Source organism: Melanostigma gelatinosum (assembly GCF_949748355.1).
Source record: "Melanostigma gelatinosum genome assembly, chromosome: 8".
NCBI classification, from domain to species: Eukaryota; Metazoa; Chordata; class Actinopteri; order Perciformes; family Zoarcidae; genus Melanostigma; species Melanostigma gelatinosum.
Window position 1 is genome coordinate 15410245 of NC_136641.1, and position 25462 is coordinate 15435706.

Here is a 25462-nt window from a genome sequence, read left to right on the forward strand (position 1 = left end):
CTCTAATGCTAATCTTAATCCCAGCTCAATCTTCACAGAACCACACTGTCGTATCCAATCACGTCTCCACTGGGAGATCAGATAGGATTGTGAGAGTGAGAGTGAGAAAGAGAGAGTGGGGGTCACACACACACACACACACACGCACGTGTATGAATGTGTATTCGTCCGGGCATGTGACAGACGAGCTGATGTGAATGCGCACACGTTAGGGGGGCCTCTTTTTTCCCGCCCCCAGAGGGAACTCAAGGACACATCGTTTTGGCAGGAAATGAAAGGGGGCATCCACACATCCCGTCATCGGGATAGCTGTAGGATGCGTGTGTGCAAGCAGATGTGTGCGCTTAGGCATGGCGATAAATGGCGTAGGGTAGTAATGGTGGAACACATGTGATAATACAAAACAAACGATATTTGAGAGCGTCTATTAGCTTTAAACCTCCAATAAAGATTGTTGTGACACTCTTGAACTCAGGCTGATAAAATATTTCATTATTTAGATCATGTGTCCACCAAGAACAGGTCTCTGACCCACATCGAGTTTGTTCTGCCAGAATTCACTTAACATTTTACAGATTTTATAGTAGCTCAGTGCATAGGGGCATATATTGTTCCGTTAATGATCAACTCTCATTCCTTCATCAATATTCCCTTTGTCTATTCACGTCTGTGTCATTCTGACAATGTCACAATTCACTCAAAACGTAATGAACCTGTTGAGAAATATCCCCATTTAATCATTTGCCAAATGTAAACACCAATATAACAAAACTAAATAAAAGAGGCTTCCACTTGCACAAAGACATTTACCAAGGCCTCCAACCAAAGTACAGTAAATGGTTATGGACACACTATGCATACAGTAGCTAGTGATAGTAGCTGTGAAGAGTGGAGATTGGACCAGTAAAGGGCCCTTATTATATAAAGCCTGTGGCACTCTGGGCCACAATGAGCCTTTTGTTGTGGCCCCGCTGAAAGGAAGAGTCCCTTAGCAAACAATGCTGCCCACATCGAATCCATTCACCGAGCCTCACACTGTGAGAGACCACAGGCAACTAGAGTGCTAAAATACCCCCAAAATGCACTTCTGTCCAGGGTCATTTTGTGCCCATCTATCTATGGGTGGGCCATATAAACAAAATTAGTATTGCCTTAATTATTATCAACATTATCTCAGTATCAACCTGTGGTGATACAAATTACTGACATCATAAAGTCAACTCACACAGCCTCCATTTATAATGTGTTTTATAAAAACTAAATCCAATCATAATCTTAGGAAATTGTTGTCAAAAGCAAGAACTATTATTTTGACATGTATTGGTTCGATCTAAATAGTCAGTCCTTTAGAAGTTAGAACTCTAAAGTATGATATGGTGAGACTTTTGTGACGATAGACTCGTATGTTGGTGATAAAAAATGTTAATATTGATAATACTTATCGCCCAGCTCCTCCAAAAATATCGCCTACTTTAATTCACTTTTTCTGACCTATTCCAAAAAAAGAAAATAAATTTTCCTTTGAGAGAGTCGGGGGGGGGGGGGGGGGGAATGTTTCTGGAATGTGAATCTGCAAATCCTTTTGCCTGTTCTTACATCTGAGAGCATTTGTAGTTGTACGATAGCAGGGAGAGCAGAGGAAGGGAGAGAAGAGAGGACAGAAACTGTGATGAGAATAACAGAAACCAGAAGAATGAAGAAAGAGGGGGGAGAAGAGGAAGGCAGGGCGTAACAGAGAGGTGGAAACGAGTGCAGAAAGGGCTTAAGGATATGGAGTGGTTAGCAGGTTCCAGCTCCAAGCAAACAGGCAACAGCAGCACGTCGGACATTTGACCAGGGGTTAATGAACGAAGCAAACAAATCACACTGTGACACACTGGAGGCCTTCAGTCCTAAACAAGCATGCCAAAGCCATTGATCCGGTTACTGCATGGATGGCAAAACCTCAGTTTCACTCATCTATAGCTCTTTAAAAGGGAAGCAAGGAGTGAGAGTGGAAGGCTGTTTGCCAAAAAGGCCCAGGAGACAGAGTTTTATCAGAAGACTTCTCACATTTGTTTGCACAAGACAGGCGTCAATGACTTGCTGATGAAAATACAATACATGTTCTAATACAATGACAGCACAAGTTCCAGATGCAATCCATCGAGGTTGTGTCCTCCTTGCAGATTGTATGATATGCATATTCTGAAAATATGTCAAAGAGATGAGGAGCATGAACAGCAACACACAAAATTAGAGACTATGAGAAAAATAACTTTAGGAGAGGCCACAGAGACATGAAGAAGAACTGGTGTTGGACGCTGTCCATGGCCAGTCAATATGGAAATATATGAAAGTTGACATTTTCCTCTAAAATACACTCATGGGGCTGACAGGCCGGGTGCAACAGGGTGACGCAGGTTGAGTGAAAAAGAGGCCGGGTGGCATTTGGGTCATGTCCGTAGTTACGCAACAAAACCCAAGTCTTTAAAAAGGATCAGCTCACCTATCCATCAACTGGCTTGAAAACTAATCCCTTACTTTATGAAAAATCCCAAATAAAATAAATGAAGCCTGCCTGCATTTCGACATCCACAAGCTGTAATTAAAAGCACAAATTGAATCACACACCAACAAAAACAGGTTATTCCAATGTGTGAGACTTTAAAGAGAGGTAATTCCCAGGACATTCCTACCTTTGTGCTCTCACGGTCTGGAAACAGGTCTACACATGCCCCTGCTCTCTACCTGCAGCTGACAGGAGCCTACCGTTTTCCGACACGGTTCCATCAAATGACCTGCTTCCTACTTCTTAAACTGAATGGTTTGGACATATTTCTATTTGTTTGTATGAATATGCATACCTTCACATAATCAGTTTGCATTCTAGCATTGCACATAATATTATGAAGAATTTGGACAAACGTATTACCGACTAAAACTTTGAGAACACTCATCTCATTTAAGTTTAGCAGAAGGCCATGGTCAGTTAAACACACGGTCAGGCACTCGCTGAGACAATTTCATCCTGAGAAACTACCTTGTGATAATTTGGTGCATTCCATGTGCTGCATTACTGAACAGAAATAACTTTTGAGAAGGGTAGATCACACTTAAAGGAGAAAAATATGTGCATAGGTATTAAGGTGTGCATAGGCTCAGCAATAGTGAAAATAAAGGAGCATTTATTGGCAATTGTGTGGCCCTGCAGAGTCAAAGGGGACAGAATAACCATGTGCAAACACCAGCAGGGCAGTGGCTTGAGTAATGAGCAAACAGTAGCTATCATGCTTACAAACAGTGGCAGCCTGCTGACCCAGACACTTAATCTAACACAAATACTCAAACACAAATGTACAGACACACACACACACACACACACACACACACACAGTACACACTGTGGCACAAAACATTCCCATACACACAACAGTTTAACTTGCCTCAGTAATTCAAAACTCAGATTTTCTTTACCGTTCACATCCCATCATGAGCCTAGAACTACACGACAGCTTCGTAACACTGCGTGTCTCTAAATACAGTGACTGGCAGAGACTGGCAATAAAATAGGTCTTAGTCTAACTGCAGCCAATACACTCATTTAGGTCAAGACCCACTCATGAATATAGATGAAAATGTGGTCCAACTACAGGCAGATTCAAGTAGCCTATTCCACAGTCAGCGAGACATGAAGGACAATGAAAAACCACTGCATGCATAAACAATAGCATCAGGCCGCTACAATAACCAGGGAGCCCTTTGAGACGGCGAGAGCTCTCAAGAGCACTGCCGTGACCCCATTTTCTTTTCCCCATCAATCAGTCCCTTCTGAGGGAGGCAGGTCTAAGGCCTTGCCCCCCAGCAGAGGCCCCATCACACACTAGATGACAGAGAAAGGACAAATGCAGGCCTTCAGATCAATGAAAAGACTCAACTTTCACCCATATGACAGAAAAACAACATCACTGCCAATTGACCAAGAAGGCTACATTTAGTTAAAAGGGGGCCTTTTGAATATAGGCCTGGCCATAGAGTTGGTGCTTTGACTAAAGGATGACAAAGAAACTCAAGACCCTGGTTTGGATCATGTAATAACATTGGAAAGCATTCTCAACATATGCCTTTTACATGCTCTTAAACAAGGCACCAAGGACTCCTCCCTTGAATAAGTCAGATACTACGACATACTCCCTTCTTTTGCTATCAGAGAAGGTTCTGAAGGAGTGGAGGTATCAGGCTTACGAGTACTACCCGCAGCTACAGTAAGTGTCTGGAACAAACTAGGGCTACTCTACGGCCAGCCAATGCTGATATTTAAAACTTGGTACGTAATAGTCTTGACTCGCTCATAGTAAGAAAAAAAGATTTTGAGAACCTCAAACAAAAACATTTTCATTTCCAAAGACTTTGCTTTTGCTAAGAGTCAAATCAGAGCGCTGCATCTGAAACTTGGAACCATATTGCCTGTATCAAATTCACCACCCATCGCAGCACCATTGAGTCCAAGTGGTTACTCCCTTGCTATCATTTCGACACGAACCACGCCAACTAATCCCTTGCCCTGCCACACACTTTGAAAATGCTGAGAAAATGTATTTCAGTAAGATAAAATTCCTGCCTAGCCTCGCTACACTCCCCTTCCTAACCACCTCTTGTCAACAACTTCGGCAGAATTACCTGGACACACCGACTGACAAAGTGTGCTTTCAGGCATCAGCGCCCAGGTATACTTGCACAACCTGGCGTACAATCAAACACATACATGCTTGTGAAAGGCCAGGCCTTTCACTGAAAAGAGGGGCAACTCACAAACAGCATAGCCAACCCTTCTTGACACACTGCTGGCGTGTTTGTGTGCGGCGCAATGGGTGTGTTTGGGTGTATATTTGCAATAATGTGAGAGTACGTTTGAGTATAAGCATGCATTACAAGCCCATGAACGTGTAGGTGTGTGACTAATGCGGTACTGAGGACAGCTGGACTTGTGTCTTCAGGCAGTGCATGTTGTGATTCGATGACATCATCACTGTGTTGTGTAAAGGCTTGTCTCGCAGTGATGACCAGTGTGTGGGATCGCAACACGCTCACCCACTCCAAACAAGTGTCCACTTCATCAGCCCAACAGTGCTCCAGTAAACCGTATCGCACTTAAATGCTCTGACTAATGCACGGCAGCTTTTTAATCTAGTAACTTAACTCGATGTAGAATAACTATTTATTCACTCAGTCTTTATCTATACAGGGTGGTTCAATAAGAAAAATGTGTACGGAGAATAAGATGGAGAGACATTACATTGCAAAAAATAATACGAATAGAATACACTATAAGCTGACATTAAAACACGAAAAGTTACAACTGAAAAAGTAAATACATAAAAAAAAGACATCATGCTCACAACAAATTAACTTAAAATATTTTAAATGACTCAAATTGACAGTTGCAGGTACTGAAGCTTTGTATTAGTAGCAGAGATAAGATGATCTGAGATTACAGACATTGTTTGGGAACCTGGCAGACCAACTCATGTTCCAGGACTTTGGTCCACAAAGACTTGATTGTAAATATTTGATTAAATGAGTAGTAAAGGGCTTTTGATACCGACTAGCACAGGGCATTACTACGACAAGCAAAATGGAGAGAACGACACTTGGGTGTGCACAACTGATATTAAAAGTATGTAACTCAACATGAGTTACTGCAACTATAAACAGACAGAGCTTCTTACCGCTATATCAGAGCTGAATACTGAGGCAATAAACTCTGTAGGCGGCCAGTGTTTGCTTCTTTGTCTACTGCAACAAAGACCGACTTTATGGACCCAATATGTTCCATCGCTCCTTCTTCTATCAACTCTAATTAATAGTGGAGGATTTGATGAGATTCTTTTCCAGCTGCATCTGGGCTCAATGCTCATGATTTCCACCGGGATTTGGGAAACAGTGACATAGCCCGGCTGATTGATAAATTAAAGACTTTTTTTGAACAGAAAGAGAAATTCCATTGTAATTGCACAAACCTGAGCAGGCCAGTTCATTACATGACCTAATAGAGGAGATTATTGCATAGAGATTATGGTTTCGGAAAGGAAAGACAAGTAGGAGATGCTAGGGAGGAGAAGCTGGCTGGTCATTTTTGACCTGCAATAAAGGCTGTCGCTCTCGTCTCTCTGCGACAGCGGAGATAGAGAAAATGACGATACCGTCTCTTCTCACTTTTCTTTTGCAGAAAATGGGAGTTAGCAGATCGTGTTTGCATGCTTCCATGTGTATATTACCTCTGCAGTGAGGGCCCTCATCCCAGCCATCGCTGCAGTCGGGGACTCCATCACACACTTTGCTCATATGGATACACACATCCAGGTCCAGGCAACCGTGTTCATTGACAGGACACTGGTTCACCCTGTTGTGTGAGCCTGGAAAACAAGAAAAACACATGTTAGGAAAAACAGCAGTACAAAGCAAAATATAGAAAGACTAAAAGAAACTTTCTTAACAACCAAACAGTTAGAAAATGTTAGATTTTTCATTCTAATCTTATTATTCTAATCAGGAAGTCTCTTTGAGATCAAGATCCCTTTGAAAAGATTGACTTGAGAACAGAAGAATTAATAGAACAGAGATAAGACAACAACAAAACACAGATGGTCATTCATTCATTTATATCTGACAGCATCAGAAACAACCTCCACCTCTAGTTCAATGCACAACCTACGATGATCGGTGAACACATGAGAAACTGAATGTTCGCTCCATGTGTCGAAGAGTCAAATGTCAAAGAGTCAAACGTTATTATAAATACTGACGATATAGAATCGGAAGGGAAGCGCGGGCAAAAGACCCTCCTCCTCCTCCTCCTCCTCCTCCTCCTCCTCCTCCTCCTCCTCCTCCTCCTCCTCCTCCTCCTCCTCCTCCTCCTCCTCCTCCTCCTCCTCCTCCTCCTCCTCCTCCTCCTCCTCCTCCTCCTCCTCCTCCTCCTCCTCCTCCTCCTCCTCCTCCTCCTCCTCCTCCTCCTCCTCCTCCTCCTCCTCCTCCTCCTCCTCCTCCTCCTCCTCCTCCTCCTCCTCCTCCTCCTCCTCCTCCTCCTCCTCCTCCTCCTCCTCCTCCTCCTCCTCCTCCTCCTCCTCCTCCTCCTCCTCCTCCTCCTCCTCGATGTAAAGTGAATTTGTGAACCCTGAGCTGCAAACCGGTTTCAGCTGCATCCTTCAGAATCTGACATACACAAAGTCCTGTGTCTGAATATTAAGCAGCCAAAATCCAGTTCAATTGACCCTCATGCACTTTGTCCTAATCTGAACTGAGACTCTGAGGATATTAGTTGTTGTGCTGTGAAAGAAAACTGTTTTGACTTGCCATTCAGTATGTTGGGTATTTGTGTCATGCACATCCAGTTGAGATGCTGGAGATTATAAAGTCTTCGAGGAAAACAAAAATACATCTCTCTCGCACTCTTACAAGACATGCCATCAAATAAATCAAAGTGTGGATCTGCATAAAGACATATGAAGGGAAACATTCGCCTGCATGTCGGCATTCCCTGAAGAAAACCACAAGCTTTCCCTCAAAGTCCTCTCTATCCATCCAAGAGATTAGTAACCACACACACACATCATAAAATGTAACTCCGTTCAAACAAGTACCTTAAAGTGACAAGCGGTTCCATAATGATCCCACCACAACAGCCTGAGTGGAAAATGTGCCACATTCGAACAGAGAATTAGCTTCTCATACATCTGGCTTAGGGAGAGGGAGAGCTCTCCCACCCGGGGGATGCTAGCATATTAGCAGCCCTCCTACAGCCTCGGCCTCTAAGCCAGTCTGATTTACATTCAATAAACTACCAACCTGGGGATTTCCACAGAAACTGCAGTATCGAGAATAAACTGCCCACAGGAAATTAAAAAAAATAAATCCTGCCAAAGATTTAACATTTGTCAACAGTTTTCTCTGAGTGAGTCACAGTGAAAGTCATCTGAATGACGCACACTGTCCGAACTGTGTATTTGCAACTATGCATACATGCAACAGAATGTGACAGAAAGTGATGCGTTTGGGATTGAGCAGATAGACAAATAAACTGATTAACTGATACAGTGTCTGTGCTACACTATCCCAGGAATTGCAGCCACCAAACGACTGAAGAGAACAACATCTAATTTCCATCACACACACACACACACACACACTCCTCCTACCTCTCCACTCACCAGGCAGCATCAGAATACATTTTTGGAAACACACTCACAACTGCCAGCGACACACAACAGCCGTAAAGAATTGTTTGAGTTCCACAACCCAGTATTATCTTGGCAGGAGCTGAATAGGGACCAGCAGCAGAAAAATAAATAGCATGGACAATATGAAGGATTAAATAACTTTGCAGGAGGGACAATGGAGATGAACCCTGTACTCCCTGCTCCAGTTTGGGAAGTTGTTGGCAGTGTATTACAATAAGCTCCGCTCATACTGGCAGTAGCCATTTCCTGCGTCATCCGTCAGTGGAAGCAGAGGACTGTTGTGCAAATCAGATGGTAAAGAATACAGCAGAACCTCTTTTCATGTTTAACAAACTACTGGTTCGTTCTCATCGTCACAAACATGAAGGCCTAGACTCTTATCCAAGTGCTGATCACGTTGAGGTTTTTGGCATCGGCTAATTGGCACCTTTTACTGTCAAACTGGAGATTTAAGTGTCAGTGAAGCAACAGTATGTAAAGTAATTCGTCAAGGCAGCAGAGCTTTTTCTCAACTGAAAGATCATTACGTCAAGATCCCCGATGCTCCGGGCAAAGCAAACAACAAGTTACAGTTCCATGAATTTGGAAACTTACATGAAGCATTTGGCTGTACAGACAGTGTAGATGTCATATTCCCATCCAAACTCTCTCCGCCCCAGATGCCGAGGAGAACAAGAATTGAAATAACTAGGTTTCTATTCATGTTTCGAGAGTATAAACTGCATATTTACAGTCCTCAAACACTGTTGCTCAGTGGAAAGACGTAACTCACGATTAAAAGACTCAACTCTTCTATTTTCTCTTCTATTCTTTATATGCTCAGCTGGAAAAGGGAGTCAATAATGAGAACGAGTGCACAAAGTGGGCCGGTACTCAACGGTATGCAGCACAATGGAAATATCAAATGCTCAACGTCAAACTTTATAACTGACTGAACTTTCTGCCTTCATTTAAGTCTGTCATTGCAAAGCCTAGATCAAGGGGCTGGCGTTTGTTTCATGTTTAAACAGGCTAGCTCTTCAATCACCATTTTAAAAAAAAGAAACATTTCCAAAATGAAATCGATTTTATAATTTACTGATCTGGACAAAGTACCGTAATTGATACTTTTGCAATCACACTTAATACAGCAAATGATTGTGCTCTTGCCTCGCCTTGAATCACAAGTGCCTTATCACTCTCAACTTGTAAAAAATGTAACTACTTGGATTTGTAGAAGACCAAAAGATACGATCTATCACCCTGCGGCATACATTTCCTACCACTCCTGTAATACTTTTGCTGTTATTTATAGTCTGTGGGAAATGCTTTGCAACTCTCTTTAAAAGTTCCATAACAGATGGATAACTTCATAAAATCATAATCATCGCCATCTGTTAAGGGGCCTCAACATAGAAATGTGAAACCACTTCTATTTTTTTTTTTTGCAGGTACCTTTCTGAAACCATTTTCTCTGTACATTCAGTGCAGAAAAAACACAAATAAGGTACAAAGAACAAGTGGAATTAATCATTTTTGAAATATGGAGACTTAACAAAAACTCTGGACTGCTCCTGTGATTAAAATAGCTATCATCTGCCCTTTAAAAGGTCATTAGCAGGTCCCATAGAATTTGCTATAGGAGTGAAGGAATATAATTATTGCAGAACATGTTACAGTAACTTAACTTGTCCTTCACTGGGATTGCACACATTCTTCAGTGTGTGTGGAAGCCTTGGAGACAAAGCACTGCGAGTGACAACAATGTAAGAATCTTGGCAGTGCAGTGGATGAGAGACAAAGAAATGGAGGGAAAATTACAACCCTCACACCTATTAGAGGAGAGAGTGAGGATAATTACATTATTGCACTAAACTGTGTGATCAACAGCGATATGAGCATATCCTCACTGTGTCCTCGGGGATCTCATTGTTAAAATCATTCTCCAATCTGCTGCATGAACTCTCTCCCACCGAGTCGCTTATAAGAATCACATATTAAAGAAATGAGCACAGAGTCGTCATGATTAAAACATTATACACTATGAATCATAATGCAGAACTTGTGTTCAGCTTTATTTAAACTCTTATTGCAGCATGTGCTCTATGGAGTGAAATATGACTTTGTGCAAAGACAATATTACACTTTCCCCTGTGCACAGTGTAGATTTGGGTAATGCATCACTATCTGTGTCACCTTCAAGTAATTCCCCAATACAGAGAGCACTCATCCCTCGCTTGTGGCTCTATAGGTTCCACTAACTTGTCTGACCGGCACTAGGCAATAGGGTTGTGACGTGAAAGACGATCTCTCCCAATTTGTGCTTCCCTCAAACACCTCAACCTCTGTACCCCCACCATCCCCCATCCCTCAGTTCCCGTAGTTATGCAATGACCTTAAATTTGGATCCCCTGTCGCTCTTTTGTCCTGAGCATAAAAGCCTGTTTTTCGGGTTCCATGCCAGCCTCTGACTGACTCCCATAAAGTCTGCTGTCAGCTCGAATGAATATGTTGTGCAGGGCGACAGGCAGGTCTGCCCATTGACGGACTCTCCGCTCTCTGGAATCACACTGTGCAGCAGAATGCACAACAAGCACATGGCTATGACAAACCCTACCGACGCAGCCGCAGCACACAGGGCTCATAGCACATGGTGTTCTCACTGCAGGAAGACCTGATGCGTTACTTAGTCCTCCAACACGCTTACCATAATCTTAAAAGGATGAATACAAATCACAATAACATGTCTAAAAATGGAAACTGCATTATACTGTGAGTTACATGTTGTGCTTTGCTGCATCTAGTGTCTGGACTATAGAAATAAACGACTACAGAGATCCTGACAAGAATAATTAGCTACATCTATCTTTTGACGTACTGAGCATATGGATGAATATCAGAGATACGTGAATTATAATATAAAATCAACCGACATTCATTTGATCTCACTAGAGCAAATATTTGTTTTTTTACGAACAACAAATGTTTTACAGAAACTATTCAAGACTACAAGGTGGGAGTGTTTGACACTGAAAAGACAGAGCTTGGGTAAATTAAACCGGTATACTTCCAGTAAGACAACACCACAAATCTATCAAACCTGTGCACCTGCTTGTTCAAGCGTGTTACACCGGTCTGTTAAATGTGTTGCCACAGAGTAAACTGTCCCCGTGTAAAAAGCAGCGCAGCACATTTCCCTGAAGCACCATACGAAGAGACGGCTGGCAAAAACAGTCCAACAAACCATCTGCAGCCAGGGGGGGGAAACTGTGAGGCAATTAAACCAGAGGAACGACTTGAGATGAGATATGCGGAACAGAGATGACTTGAGTCGAGTTTCTTTGCCTGCTTTGACAGGCAGAGAGGAAGACGGTGGGAGACAGGAAAGAAAGAAAGAGGCAGAGAAGCAGACAGGGTGTGGAGGAGACAGCAGAGAAAGTGAAGTGGTGCCTGTGTGGCGTGAGAAAGCCCTGTGTTCTCTGTCTGTTGATAGGCTGGTGAAGCTGAGGAGGGCTCAGGGCCACAGACCAGAGGGATTTACAGGGCTTTGCTCCTTCCTCTGTGGAAGCAGTGTGTCAACCACTACAGACCCTCCTGCCCCATGCATGGCGCCCCCTGCAAGTGCAGCTACACGACTGATGTTAGGCTATGAAAAGACTCCCCCTCCCCACCTCAACTTTACAGTAACAGCCTGCTTTTACAGAAAATGGATCAAAGCTTTACAAAGTAATTTCCATTTTCCTCCTCAGCCTAAATGCTAATATGCTCCCGTTCTCCAATACAAAGGCTTTTCCTGTAGGATCATCCCTTCTCCCCATCGCGCCATGTCCTCAGCAGTTGGCTGTTCCTGGTCGTCTAGGAGAGGCTGCTGTGGCATGACAGTCAGTTGGTCCGGACAAAGGACCAGGCTGGCGGGCGTTCAGCGGGGGCTCGAGGGCAAGAAATGGACAGATAACTTTATTGTGTGGCCACTTCAGGCAGCTGCACGGATATGATAACTCAATCTTCCCATCAGACAACCCGACCAGGCCATGGCATCCACTGGCATGGGCCAGAGTGTGTGGGCCAAGGGCCATGATACGGTTGAGTGTTGCTTGTGAGTGTTAGGGTTGAGCTACTTTCAACCACTATTTTGACATCAGACAAACTCTTTGAAGGAATTTACAGTGCGTTAGTGCAAAGTGTCCTGTTGTAAATAGGACAGTGCGTGTCTGAATATGAGGGTCCACATTCGTCCATTGTTACATTAAAGCCTCTTCAGCCACGGGTCCCTCAGTTTCATTCTGAGACTGCATTCCATTGTATATCCCCTCAAAATGACTTTCAAGCATCAACAAGGTCTATATGTGTATACTACTCCTACTCCCCTATTGAGACGACTTAAATGACAGCCTGACAGTACAAATACAGGGAGTGGCTTGTGATTTGCAAGTGTTAACTACTAACAGCTCATTTTCCCACCCTGAATGAAAGTAGATAGTACCGTGTGGGGAAAAGAGGGGCTGTGTATTTACATGATTGGGATGCATTCCACCCCCTGCTTGGAAGTCCTCCTGTGGACATTTTCATGCTAAATCTGGGGCTAAAAATTCTAACAGAGAATTAGGCGCAAGACAATTGTTGCAGAAGGTTTTTTGACGATGAAAGGGATTCCTTCGTGGCAAGCACTTCTCATGATAGAGAAAGTGCTTACATGCTCGGGCTTACTCAAACATCTGTTCCCATTCGCTTGCTCATCCACAGTGAATGCGGTTCACGCAAGAATCCTAATTGCATACAGACTCGGGTTACAGACAGGGAGTCCGTGTTTCGTACAGCGACTATACCAACAGGGCTGCGAAATTAAATTACAGTTGTCACACAGCACTTTTAATTCTAGCATCATGAAAGTGTATGAAAATTAAAGGGATAGTGGGGTTGTATCATGTTATCCATAGTATTACCTGCAGTAGATGGCAGTCGACACGCCCCAAGTCTGGAGAAACAGAGAGGAGTACCAGAGCGGGAGCAAAGCAGTGTACTGCTGTGGACGTGGCCCTGCATCATCTATACTCTCTTCAAAGCCACAACATTACATTGACAAAAAAACGCCAGTCTTACGTCGCAAAACATGGACCTTGCTGGTCTACCGCTGCCTTGATCTGTTAGTGTGTTCGTATTCTTGTGGGACTTTGGTGAATCTGGATTAACCCTTTAAATCACCACAGTCACACACCTGGCCGGGCGCTCCCGTCTGATTCTCCAATCTCACGTTGACCGCCATCTACTCTCGCTAATACATTGACTATGGATAATCACCTCATACAACCCCACCTAAAAGAAAACATGAACTTTTTTTCAATTATATATTTGTTCAAATAATAATGCTGAAAAGCTTTAATTTTGATACTTTGAGATGGAAGATTTCACCGGTCAGTACTTCATCACTTGTTTTTGATACTAGTACCTCTGGATAAACCTTTTAATTCCAAGAAAAAACCAAGAAACCTCAATCCACATATCTTTGTCTTCGTCTTACTGATTTTGGACTTCTGTAGACTGTCTGCTCGACCTCTGCGAGGGAAGCCATGCACTGACATCATGAAGAGCCCTCACCACTTCTTCTCTGCTCGACAGACGCAAGATAACCCTTTAACAACATACCATAACTACCTATAAGAGCATGAGAAAGCAGCACTCCTGCACAGAGCACGGCCACTGAGACGCACGGAGTATATACTCCTGCCCTCAGGACACGCGTCAACCACTTCCCGAGCCCCGAGGCTGTATAGTTGAGGTGAAATGGCTCGTCTGAAACCAACTGAAGCCATGCAGTGAGGGGAATCAGTGCAGTCCCTGGGAGAGGATGACAGGGTCCCACCTGCAGACAGGGGACTGTACACACAGATTGCTGATGGCTATCTGAGTGGGAACTATAGGGGCTATAAGAGGGAGGTGCACACTGGGGGTCTGAGGGCTATGACGGCACAACAGCTGGCAACCTGCCCAGACCTCCACCGAACCATTTATGAGTCATGTAGATACATGTGCAAAAAACATGCATCCACACATGCATCATCCCATCACTCCGACTCAGTACCCCTCTAGTAAACTAGCCCACAGGATAAAGGATGCTAACATTCACGATTGGCGTCAACTGCCACCTCAACCACAGCATGTCAACGCCTCATGCGATGCAACGTTACGACCCCACTACTGTGGCAGAAGTCTGTCTTTAGCTCAACATAATTACAGCTCAGATAAATGGTTTGGGAACGACAGGCAATTAGACCTCCAGACAGTATGATACTCAGGAGTGCACTTTCCTCCAGCATGGGTACCAGCGGTGCAGATCAAAGATCCGCAGCGGACAAAAGCACACGTTTACAACTCCCACCCGTCTGACAGCAAGTGAATTCATGATCATCGTAAACAAGACAGGTGGCAGTTACCAGAAACAGGACTGGCGCTGCAGCCAAATGAGCTGCAGTCATTGTGGGGTTTTCATCACAACACTTGAATGGAATAATACAGGCAGACTCATATTTTCATAAACTCCCTTTTCAAATAGTCTTATCTTGTCGATATCTTAGGTGTGGGCAGAACCCGCACCGAGATCAGAGTACAGCAAAGCTGCCACAGAAGGGAGAGGGGAAGAAAAGAAAGAGCAAGACAATAGGAGGAAACAGTTCTTGCCTTGTGCAATCACTGTGACTATACTCTTTGTAAACCAAGCCTGTAGTTAGTAATTAACTTGAACTGGAGATAATGTCGTAATTATAGTACCACGCACCTCTCTAATTCCCATCGACATTAATGCACAGAGCTAGACTGTGGTCAGATTGCGCTCAGAATTTTCTTGGAATTTCTTTCCTTCATAAACTAAGCTTGAAAGAGAAAGTCTGACTGCTTTTGTAAACTTTGCGGCTGAGAACAGAGAGCAGAGGATGACCAGATGACACCTTGAACTTTCAAAATGAAAACGATAAAACACAAAACTTCCCCAGCTGTTCCAGATTGCAGTCCCCCTCTCAGAGGGATCACTGTTTGGCTTGCCTTTATATCTACTACTTCCTTAACAGCTCAGTTGAGAGCAGCCTTGTTTACAGCAAGCCGGCCTTTTATGATGCTTCCCGGTAAGGAGGAAACCAGGCTGATGACCTGCAAACTGTTTCACCCGGTGAATGGAAAAGCCAGGAGAACAAGTAAAAGACTTTAGCATTCCGCTGAGTCAGAGCAGGATTTTAAATAACCTCCTCCTCCAGTCAGACTCCTCCTAACTCTCCCATCGCCATCTAAGCTGGCTCAGGCCCGTTCACTCTGGAGCTTTATCTGCAGCGCTCTCCTCCAAACACGACTCACATTTAACGACTGGATGCAATCACAGTCTGGCTGCTTTTCATTGTGATACTTAAAAGGCGCCTTGACTTTTGACTGGGCTCGTTAGACTGCCAACACATAGCACTGTACAAAGAAAAAGTGCATCCATTGCTGCAACAGATATTTATTATGACTGCCTACGAAACGCTCACAAATAGAGAAGCGCCTTAACGAAAAGGTAAAGTGACAGGCAGAGTAGAGCCCATGGGAAGCGGGTAATTGAGCAGAACATATCTTGATGTTCTAGTTGAAACACCGCTCTCCATCTTTTCATGCAGAAGATAAATCCCACCATTGCCCGTGTTACCAAATTACACAAGTGCTACGGAAAACTCACTCAGTTCAATTGCTTCGTAGAAAAGGGGCAGAAACTGAACGGCCACAGCTTCCTCGAGTGAATTGCTGAATTGTGAATTGCTCTCCCACAGGTTTCTTCCTCTTTCCTCCCTGTTAAAGGGGTTTTTGGGGAGTTTTTCCTGTTCCGATGTGAGGGTCCCGGGACAAGAAGATGTCAAACGTGTACATATTGTAAAGCCCTCTGAGGCAAATTTGTAATTTGTGATTTTGGGCTATACAAAAATAAATTGAATTGAATTGAATTGAATTGAATTGAATTATGTGGGCGACACTTACATAAAATGGCTCATGTTCTGTGATTGCTGTTATCTACAAAACTACAATTGACAAACGCTACGTGTTAAGACTTACTTGCGTTTTCTCCCACAGTTCACACGTCCCTTAATGCTGGGTGTTAGTTGCTTGTCTCTGCGTGCCAGACAATAGTGAGAGAATGCTTGTGGCGTGACAGATGTAAGGTGTGGCACATGTAGAGAGTAAAATCTCCATTAGTGCCTGCATATAAACAGAGGGGAGGCTTTTACCAGAGAGTTTATGGATGGAATGAGAGGATGGAGAAGCTGACAGATGTGAGTGGCTGGAGCAAGACTCTTTGTGAATGCACAGATCCCGCAAGAGCCCAGACAAGAGCAGACACATCCCTAAACATTTAGACTAAACACAGCCGCATAATTAGAGCTATAATTCAGCAGAGCAGCCGGAGCACACAGTGTGAGCCTGTGTCCTTCGTAGAAAGGACATAACCCACCCTCTTATTCAGCCCCAAATTAAACTGTCTGAACATTGTGCTGTTGTCTCTTCAAAGCCATTTAGAGGTAATGAGTTTGATGTTATATAACAAACTTCGACAGGTATAGAAAATGTTTTAAATCATTCATTTGCAAACTAGCAATCTCAAGAAAAGTAAAGCCAGGAGTAAAACCAGCGATAGCGCTCGTTGCTCTGAACCAGCAGCTTGGAGAGAACATGAGAGCTGAGGACACGAGCCCGCTGAGAGACGGTTTCAGAAGCTACTTCGATGGAGGCAGACTTACAGATATCTGGTGATTCGTCAGAGCCATCTGGACAGTCCTTCTCCCCATCGCAGCGCCAGCCTTTAGAGATACAGGTCACCTGGTCCTTACATACAAACTGCTTCGTGCTGCAGGTCTTGGGCTGGTCATCAGCTTTGGGGGCTGGAAACAAAAAAGAAGGAGAAAGTTGATGGGTCATCACAAAAAGCAACTTTTCAATAACGTATACTTTTAATAGATTTAAGTCTACAGCACCCAAAAAAAATATTTCTTATTTATTCTTGTGTTTGTAATGTTTTTAAGCACTTTTCAACAACTCTTGAATGAAGAATCAAAGGAAATTTCCAGATTTTAGCAGCATAGATCTTAACTGAGCAGGGCAAAACAACATGCAAGGGTCAACTCAAGTTTACAATGTTTTTGTATCAAAAGACCCACAGGCACACTCTATTCAGGGAAAAAAAAAACTAAAAACATGTTTACAACCAACAGTGGTGCCTTTTAGTTCTGGGGTTTGTTTGTTGTTTCCTCTCTTCCCTTTTTCATTTTATTTTTTTATTACTCTAAAGGTGTTTTTCAACTTCTACCACAGAGGCTCTTTCATGTGTCACAGCAAAGTCATAACTGGACATTCAATCACCGCCTGACCCATGGGAAAGTGCAGAGCGCGGTAGTTCTGGGCAGTAAGTCAGCACAGATTGTTGGTGTACCACAGGCTAGCAGCGCCACAGGCTAGCAGCGCCACAGGCTAGCAGCGCCACAGCAACGCTCATGACCGTTCCGCACACGCTTTAACTCAGCCACACTCAGAAAAACCCTCCACAAACAGAGCTCTACCTACATGGTGTTGCATCAGTCTGTCAACAATTAGTCACCTATTTAAAAATGTATCTTAAAGGGGCCAGTCCGATAGAGATTTGGTTTTATTTTGCCAGGTTTACACTTCACCAAGTCAGTATAAGGAAAAAAATTAAAATAGGTTGCAAAGTATATAAAAGTTAAATTCTTCCTGTTGTGCAAGTGGACAAAAATGTCACACACAATGAAAAGAGACCGCAAAGGCCACTTCAGACAGGAGGTTGCTGTAACTGTACTGTTGTGCAGTCAGGCTCCGGGAAGGACGGCAAACGAATGTCTCATTGTGATTCTCTGCAGGGACGGAGCCCTCTCTGGCCCTGGATGACTTGCCTCCCTACATACTTGGCAGGCAGAGAGGTGTTTGGGGTGGGCGTGGGGGAGCACCGCAAGGGGGCTGGGATGTGACTGAAATCACAAGAGAGCATGAGGCTAGTGTATCATTGCAATCACGTTGCTTTTGACTCTCAGACTAAGGGGTTTAGACCCTGGTCTTCTTTCATGCGACAGTGCAGTGTATGTGTAAGCACTCAATGCAAAGACTTTTGAGTGTCATGTTTTAGTAAATACAATTAGAAGCTGAAGGGTTGCAGGGATCAGATCACAGCTTCCCTTCGGTGAACAACACCTTGATATTTGAGGAGATTACGAGACGGAGAGAGCGCTGGGTTTTAAAATGCAGAGCGCTCGCTCCGTTCTTCTCTTCACACAATGGCAGGGGCAAGGCTTACGAAACTCAATTCAAGTGATGCAAGAGAATGAGATTTAAATACAGCCATGAGACACCATAGTACAGAGTCTGTGTCAAATGTCATAAGAATGTGACAGGATATAAAATCCACTGTGAGAGTGAGACAGAGTGCTGTAAAAGAATGGATAAAGACCAGTGACCGAATCAGTTCAGACGACATGCGCACACCCAACTCTTCAGTGAAGGAATGAGAGAGGCTAGCCATGGCCTGGGGCCAACTAATTACGCTGGATTTGCCTGTGCTTATATGTTGCGATTTAATCTGCCCAAACAACCAAACAAACAGCCACACTGATTTGGCCCTGAGCAGAAGTGAGTAAAAGCACTGAAACCTCCGGCATTACGTCGATCTGGTCCCCCGTGCGAAGCAGCTGGGCTGAGCGAGTGGTTCCCTCTGAGTGAGCATAAAAATGGAAATAAAACATTGCGGGTTCTAATTTTATCATCGCTTTAGACATTAGCATGAAATGGGGAGAACCTTTAAGCCTAATTGGAGGTTGTGGCAGAGGAGGGGTTAGAGACTGGGGGAAAGACTGGCAGCCTTCCCCCCTCAGCAGTCCTATTTCAAAGCCCACTGAAATATCTCAAACAGAGATGTGAATTGTTAATTCAGCCTGCAAAGTCGCCTTTTTCCGCCAACGTTCCTGCCAAAATGAGGACAATTTTTTAGAGGGTCCAAATCAGGCTAGAATGTTAAACCATGAGTCTGCTTTTACCTACAAAAAGAAATGAAGGAGGCCTTTATTTAGTCTCCTGGGATTGGCCCAACAGCAAAACACCAATCCCATTGAATCAAGGTACATACTCAACTTGCAAAAACTCCTACAAGCCCAGTGCGTCCGCCTCCAACAGTCTCCTCCTGATAATGCCATTGCAACTAAAGCATTTCCTGCCACAGCTGAAGGCAACTGGATCACACTGCTGTGACTAAATGGTAGGAAATCCCACGATGTTCAACTCTTCCATCCACAAAAAAGAAGAAATAAATCTCACAATCTGTTGCTTATGATCAACTTCTAAAAGTTCTGGTCTACACTTGAAACACGGCTCCTTCCACACTAAGACCCTGAAAAAAAAAAACCATCCTCTGGGTATCTATTAGAGCAAAAATACATTTAATTAGAGGAGAAAATGAGAAAACTAACTTTCACAGATTTAGCTGAAACCCTCAAGAGTTTTGAATTTCACACCAGTACACAGTAAAGACAACTTTGGAAAGCGCTACAGGAAACAGAGTTTCTATTTCTGAAGAGAAATTACACGATGTACGAATATCTTTATTTGGCTGGTTAAAAAAAAACTAAAAAACAGCAGTCTTCCAAAAAAAACCTGAATGCCCATCTTCGTCACTCTGATGTAGTTTCAATATGTTACATGGACAGTGGTGTCATTTAAAATATCTTTACAGGAGAGAAAGTCCTTGAGGTGACTGTAAGTCCATCACTGCCTGAAGTACTAAAAGTAAAGCAGTAAAAATGTCTTGAGAATTTGTCCATTAGACACGGTTGTTCCTATTTAACTAAACATCTTATTCATGTTTTTTCAATGGCTTGAATTCTCTTATTTGGAAAAGGAGAAATTCAAGAACATAAAATCGGGATGTGTGGGGTGAAAATTAGAAATCAATTTCTATTTTTTTCCTCATTATAACCATAAAATCAAGAAATCGTAATGAACTCACTGCAGACCAAAAAACATCCATCAGAGGTATTACCTTGGTTATCAAGTGCTGACGCAAATGCACTTTGCAAGTGCTCTGAGGGGAGAACAGAGGTTCTATGCATGAATGTGTAAGATAAGCTAAACTGATGTACAAGCTGTATTCACTAAAAGATACATTGGACAAATGTTTTAATCCTGAGTTGATGTCCACACCACACCATAAATCACTGAGTGGCTTCCTACCATGTAGATGCCCAGGCTCCAGTTGTCAGACTTGGTTTGATTCTGAGCATACTGCCAGCTGTATGGAGCACACACTGTATTTCCTTATGCAGGGCCACTGGAGCTCTGCGCCATCTAAACAGTGCACACTGAATTGCCCCTCAGCACTGTGCATGGCAAAAAGCACTAATAACAAGCGAATGAGCAAATGCATAAATGTACACAGAGCCCAACTCTTATAGAAACAGCCCTCCTGTGTGCCTACTACAAAGAATGAAGTACTTTCAAGGCTATCTTTTCATTTGCAATAATACATTTTAGGTGTTATTTCGCTGTTATGTAATACAATAACTTTTTTTCTTAAACAATGGCAAAAGGCCCAAAGCAACTCTGTGAGATGGAACAGGATGGGATGGTGAGTAAATGGTGTTGTGGCACTAATTCAGCAGCCAAGTGATGGAGGCCTCCAGACACCGTCACCAGCTGGGACACAACACTGACCCACTTCCCCCCCGCTCCGATCTGTCGCTCTCAATATGGCCATCCCTGCTCTACAAATAAACTCCAGATCCACGGAGCACATTCCAGCACCTTCTAATTGATTTCATGTGTGTACATTTGCCTTCCAAAAGAAGCTGTGTTACAGATGAGCAGCTAGATTCAAAGGAACCAAACGGCTTTGCTTTTGAATTCAAGGGGAACTTACTTGCTGCTGGTTTATTCTTTATTCTGGATGACCGACTTAAGATTCTACACGACACCACACATCCACACCACGCATATCTTTGGCTATATTTATGTCTAGCATCCACACTACTCTGGAGTTTTGGAACCTCAAAAACAGAGGGGTTTGAAAACGCTACGACGCCGGGTTAGTTTGAAAAAAAGAATCTGCATTTTATCATGCTACTACTGCCCACATGCGGAGAAAGCAAGCTGTCATTGGAGCTGTTATTGGAGCTATTTGCGAGCGGCACGTCCAGCGGCAATGAACAACAACAAAACTGAGGGGGAACGTGTAAGAGATTTGTGTTGTACAAATTTCTTGACCCATAATCTAATACAACTTTGATTTTTAAGTGTTCATTTTGAAGTAAATTTGATGTGCGTGTGTGCGCGAGAGAGCGAGAGCGCGCAAGTTTGGAAATTAAAAATATGTCCGTTTGAGTAAATAGATAAAGATTATAGCGGAATATCTTAAGCATCAAGCACAACCTTTTATTACTAAAGTGTACAATAAATATGTTATATTTTCTGTAAATAAGTCACCAATCTACTTCCTGTTTACACCGGCACGCACATGCCCAGTGTACGTGAATAGTCATGTGATATTTGATTTTTTTTAGGTGCGTTAGTACGGACAAAAATCATTTTTGAAAATGGTGATGGAAGGCCTTTGTAGTGTTGATGTAGACTTAAGAGTGCATGTACAAAGTGTAACACAGGCCTCACTTCATGCTACACATTTCGTAAAAGGTTCTATATGTCTGTAATATTTATTGTTTGCCACACACCACAGGGATGAAGACAATTATCCAAATGCACACCGACTCAGCAAAAAATAAATAAAAAATGTATACATAATTACTTTTGATTCTAAGCATGCCTCCAACACTGAACACATCCTTCAACAAACTCAATCCCCTTGTGGATCATTTCTAGGCTGAGCGATAGAGCATGGATTCGATTAAATCCTGTTGAAAGATAGCAGTACCAATGGCAATGTGAAATAACTCCAATGAATGAGCAAATAAATGGGACTTCTGTCTGGGTACAGTGGCAACTACAGGAGAAAGTGTAAATAAATCCAGAACTGTTTCTCATTACCCATCACTTCTCCCCTTCGTGGTCCTCCATTGTGGAACTCAGGTCTTCCAGAATGTTTCAGGGAGTGAAAAAAAGAAAACAGACTACAGTATGTAATTAGACCCCTGAGGTCAGGTTTGAAGTGATTTCTCTGCGCTCAGTTTAGCTAGGATTTCAAAGCAAGAATCCATGCATTATAAATAACAATTAAAACCAAGCAAGGACCAAAGGGAAGAGAATGAGGGCAGAGGGACGTCGTTATTTTGAATGTTGTGCTGTATTAATTATTCACATGGAAAACAGACTATTTTTTTAACCAAAGTTGGAGCCTTTTAGATGAAAGATGTGGGGAAAGATGTTATAAGAGGGTAGAAAGTGTGATAAAAAAAACGATCTACTGTAAAGCCCTGCTTGGGCCACTACTGGGGCCATTCAATGAACTTCTTTAATGGCCACACTGTGCAGTGCCCATCCAGTGGAAAACAACCACTTAGCTTTGTGTCAAACCAAGCCACAGCCAAGCACTGGAGCACTTTAACCAGCTCACAGTGCACATTCAATGTCCACAGGCTATTCAAGTTCTGATCCACAATTGCCATTTTCAAAGAGGTTGAACATGCATAAACAGCAGAAGACTGAGCAGGAGTTAGTGCCTCCTCTTGTGCCTGATAGCCTTGTTTTTGTGTCACTGCACAACAAAGGGGTACACGCTTTGACCTCGGAGGTAACCTGATGAGGCTCTGCAGGACACCACAGGACAGAGCAGGAAAAAGCAACGCAGTAAAAGACGTACCCTGAGTGAGTGTGATTGATGGACATAAAGATAATTGTAAATAGGTCTTATTGGGCCTTCTACAGAGCTCTTCCACACCCGCCCTGGAGTATCTGCATAGCACAGCTCTGTGCACCCATAGAGGGAAAAGTCAAACCAGATTCAGCTGTTATGAAAACAGAATATGTGAGCCACAAAATGAAGGCGCCACATAAATTGGAGGCATTCACTGCGACTGGGATGACTGTAAAAGCTGCTTTGCCTCTGTCCTCTCAAGCAAACGGGAAAAAACTACCAAAGCTACAGAAATAAGGAGTGAATACAGCATGTTATTAAACAAGGATTTGCCTCAGCTGAAGGATGAACTGTTGCAGTGATTATGAACTGTTGCAATGATTTAATGAGTCGCTCTATGAATCCCTCATTAGATTCAATCTAAAGGAGGCAGGAGGGAGGAATGTTCCTGGCTTGATAATTGCTAGGACTGACTCAAACAACACACAAATGAGTTGTCATCCACTTCAGATCTTAACAGATGACCTCTTTGTTCAGCGCTGAGATCCTAAAACTTGTTTGTGCGATACATAAAAAAAAGGTTTCTTCTGAAAATCCAGCATGCACTACGAGGGATTTAACTCTCACAAAGTATGATTGTACTACAAACTACTGGATATCACAATGGACTGGAAACTTAACTTTCAGGAGTTACTTCACTTTTACATAGAAGCTGTAAAGTCAGAGACTACACAGTAGACACACCCTTCAATCTTGGTAGTATTGTTAAGAACCACAGAGTACATCCAACTAGTTCACGGTCACACGCAGTAGAGTGTTGCACCAACACGGCTTACTGCTGGTCTTAAGCCAAGTCGGTCGTAACTTGGCATTCGAGTCCGACCTAATATCAACAGGCAAAGTCAGATGGGTATACGAATGAACGTGCAGCGCTAAGACCGGGCTTTGTTAAGAGGCTTAAGCTTGGTTGGAGCAACCGACGTAAGTTCCACTCTAAATACTGAGGAGTTTGGGGCGAGGCTACAGTTCAAGATCGTGGCAGAAGATGCACATGCACATCCCTGAGCATGAGGGTTGAGAGAGTTAGTTACCCTCTAACAAGTAGAACTAGTGCTCAGTAGATTTGCTTGCAGTGTCTTAAACAGTGTTTTTCTGTGACACACGCCAAAATGGAAAATGTGTGCTTATGCTTATTGTGTTGACAAACACTTAAGTACAGTAGTATTAATGATGTATCATGTGTTGTTTTTCATGTAAAGTACATTAATTAATGTAATATAATTTCTTGATAAAATTGGTGACGTTTTTACACCATCAGCAAAATCCTATATCACAGTAGCTTTGAATTTTATATCCTGATATATCAATATTGTCAGACAAATAATTTTTTGGATGGTCAATTGAGATTGGTGATTATCTATTAAAATATATAGATTCTTGAATTTAGTACGATATGCTTTAGCTGTTTTTTTATTTTGCCATGTCTCAGATCTAAATAGGTTTACACTGTATTTGTATATAATGCTGTATATGTCTTAGAATTGTTTGCCTAAAATGTATGTTTAATTAATCATCAAAGAGACTGAAAATTAAATTTGTACGATTCCATCAAACAGGAACATAATAAAAAAATATATATTTATGTCCATATTTGTGCAACAACACAGAAAGCATGAATGTACAAAAACAAACCAACAGCTGAGAGCCTTTTCTGTGACTATAGCATAAATCCATGAAATTGTAATCGTATCTCCATAGGTCATAGTCTCCCCTCTGACCAGGTTTGGTAGCAACTAAGGGTCACTGTGAATATATAATTTCTCCAGTTGCGCGCAAAAAATGTGAGGCGTACATAGGGCTGGGCGATAAATCGATTTAATCGATTAATTCGAATGTGTGCTTTAAGGCGATGTGTTTTATTGAAAATCGAGAAAATCGCCCCCACCCCTCCCCCCCGTTGGGCTCCCGTAGTAGAGTGCGCGCGCATTGTTTACAAACGAAAACAATGGCGGCCAGCAGTGAAGCTCTCGTTCATAAGAGAGGGAAGAATGTGTCTTCGGTAGTCTGGAAATGGTTCGGGTTCGTGTCATCTGACACAGAACAAACAGCACCACGATGTAAGGTCTGTCTAAAAGCTATTGCTACAAAATCAAGCAGCACAACAAATTTAATGCAGCACCTCAAACAGAGGCATGCCGCCGAGTGGGAGAAGTGTTGTTGCCCTGAGGAGGGAGCAGGACCGCGGGAGCACAAGCGCCGCCGCCGCCGCCACCTCACAACAACAACCCAGCATTTTGGAGACATTCACCAACTGTACTCCGCATGAGAAGAAGAGTGCCCGGTGGAAAGCCATCACGGATGCAGTCGCGATGTATATCGCAAAAGATATGGTGCCCATATACACCGTGGAAAAGCCGGGGTTTATTCACCTTCTCAAAGCTTTGGACCCCAGGTA

General features: G+C 43.0%; 1 protein-coding gene across 1 annotated transcript in view; it reads right to left on the reverse strand.

Moving 5' to 3' along the window:
* LOC306780688 (low-density lipoprotein receptor-related protein 1-like) overlaps positions 1-25462 on the reverse strand; it is a gene marked incomplete at its 3' end in the record, with an annotated part of 31589 nt that overhangs the window by 752 nt on the left and 5375 nt on the right. Inside the window, exons 2-3 of the mRNA XM_079273124.1 lie at positions 16946-17086; positions 6258-6395 (exon numbers count right to left, since the gene is read on the reverse strand). Of these exons, the coding sequence (XP_079129250.1) occupies positions 6258-6395; positions 16946-17086 (279 nt within the window). The remainder of the gene's footprint in view (positions 1-6257; positions 6396-16945; positions 17087-25462) is intronic.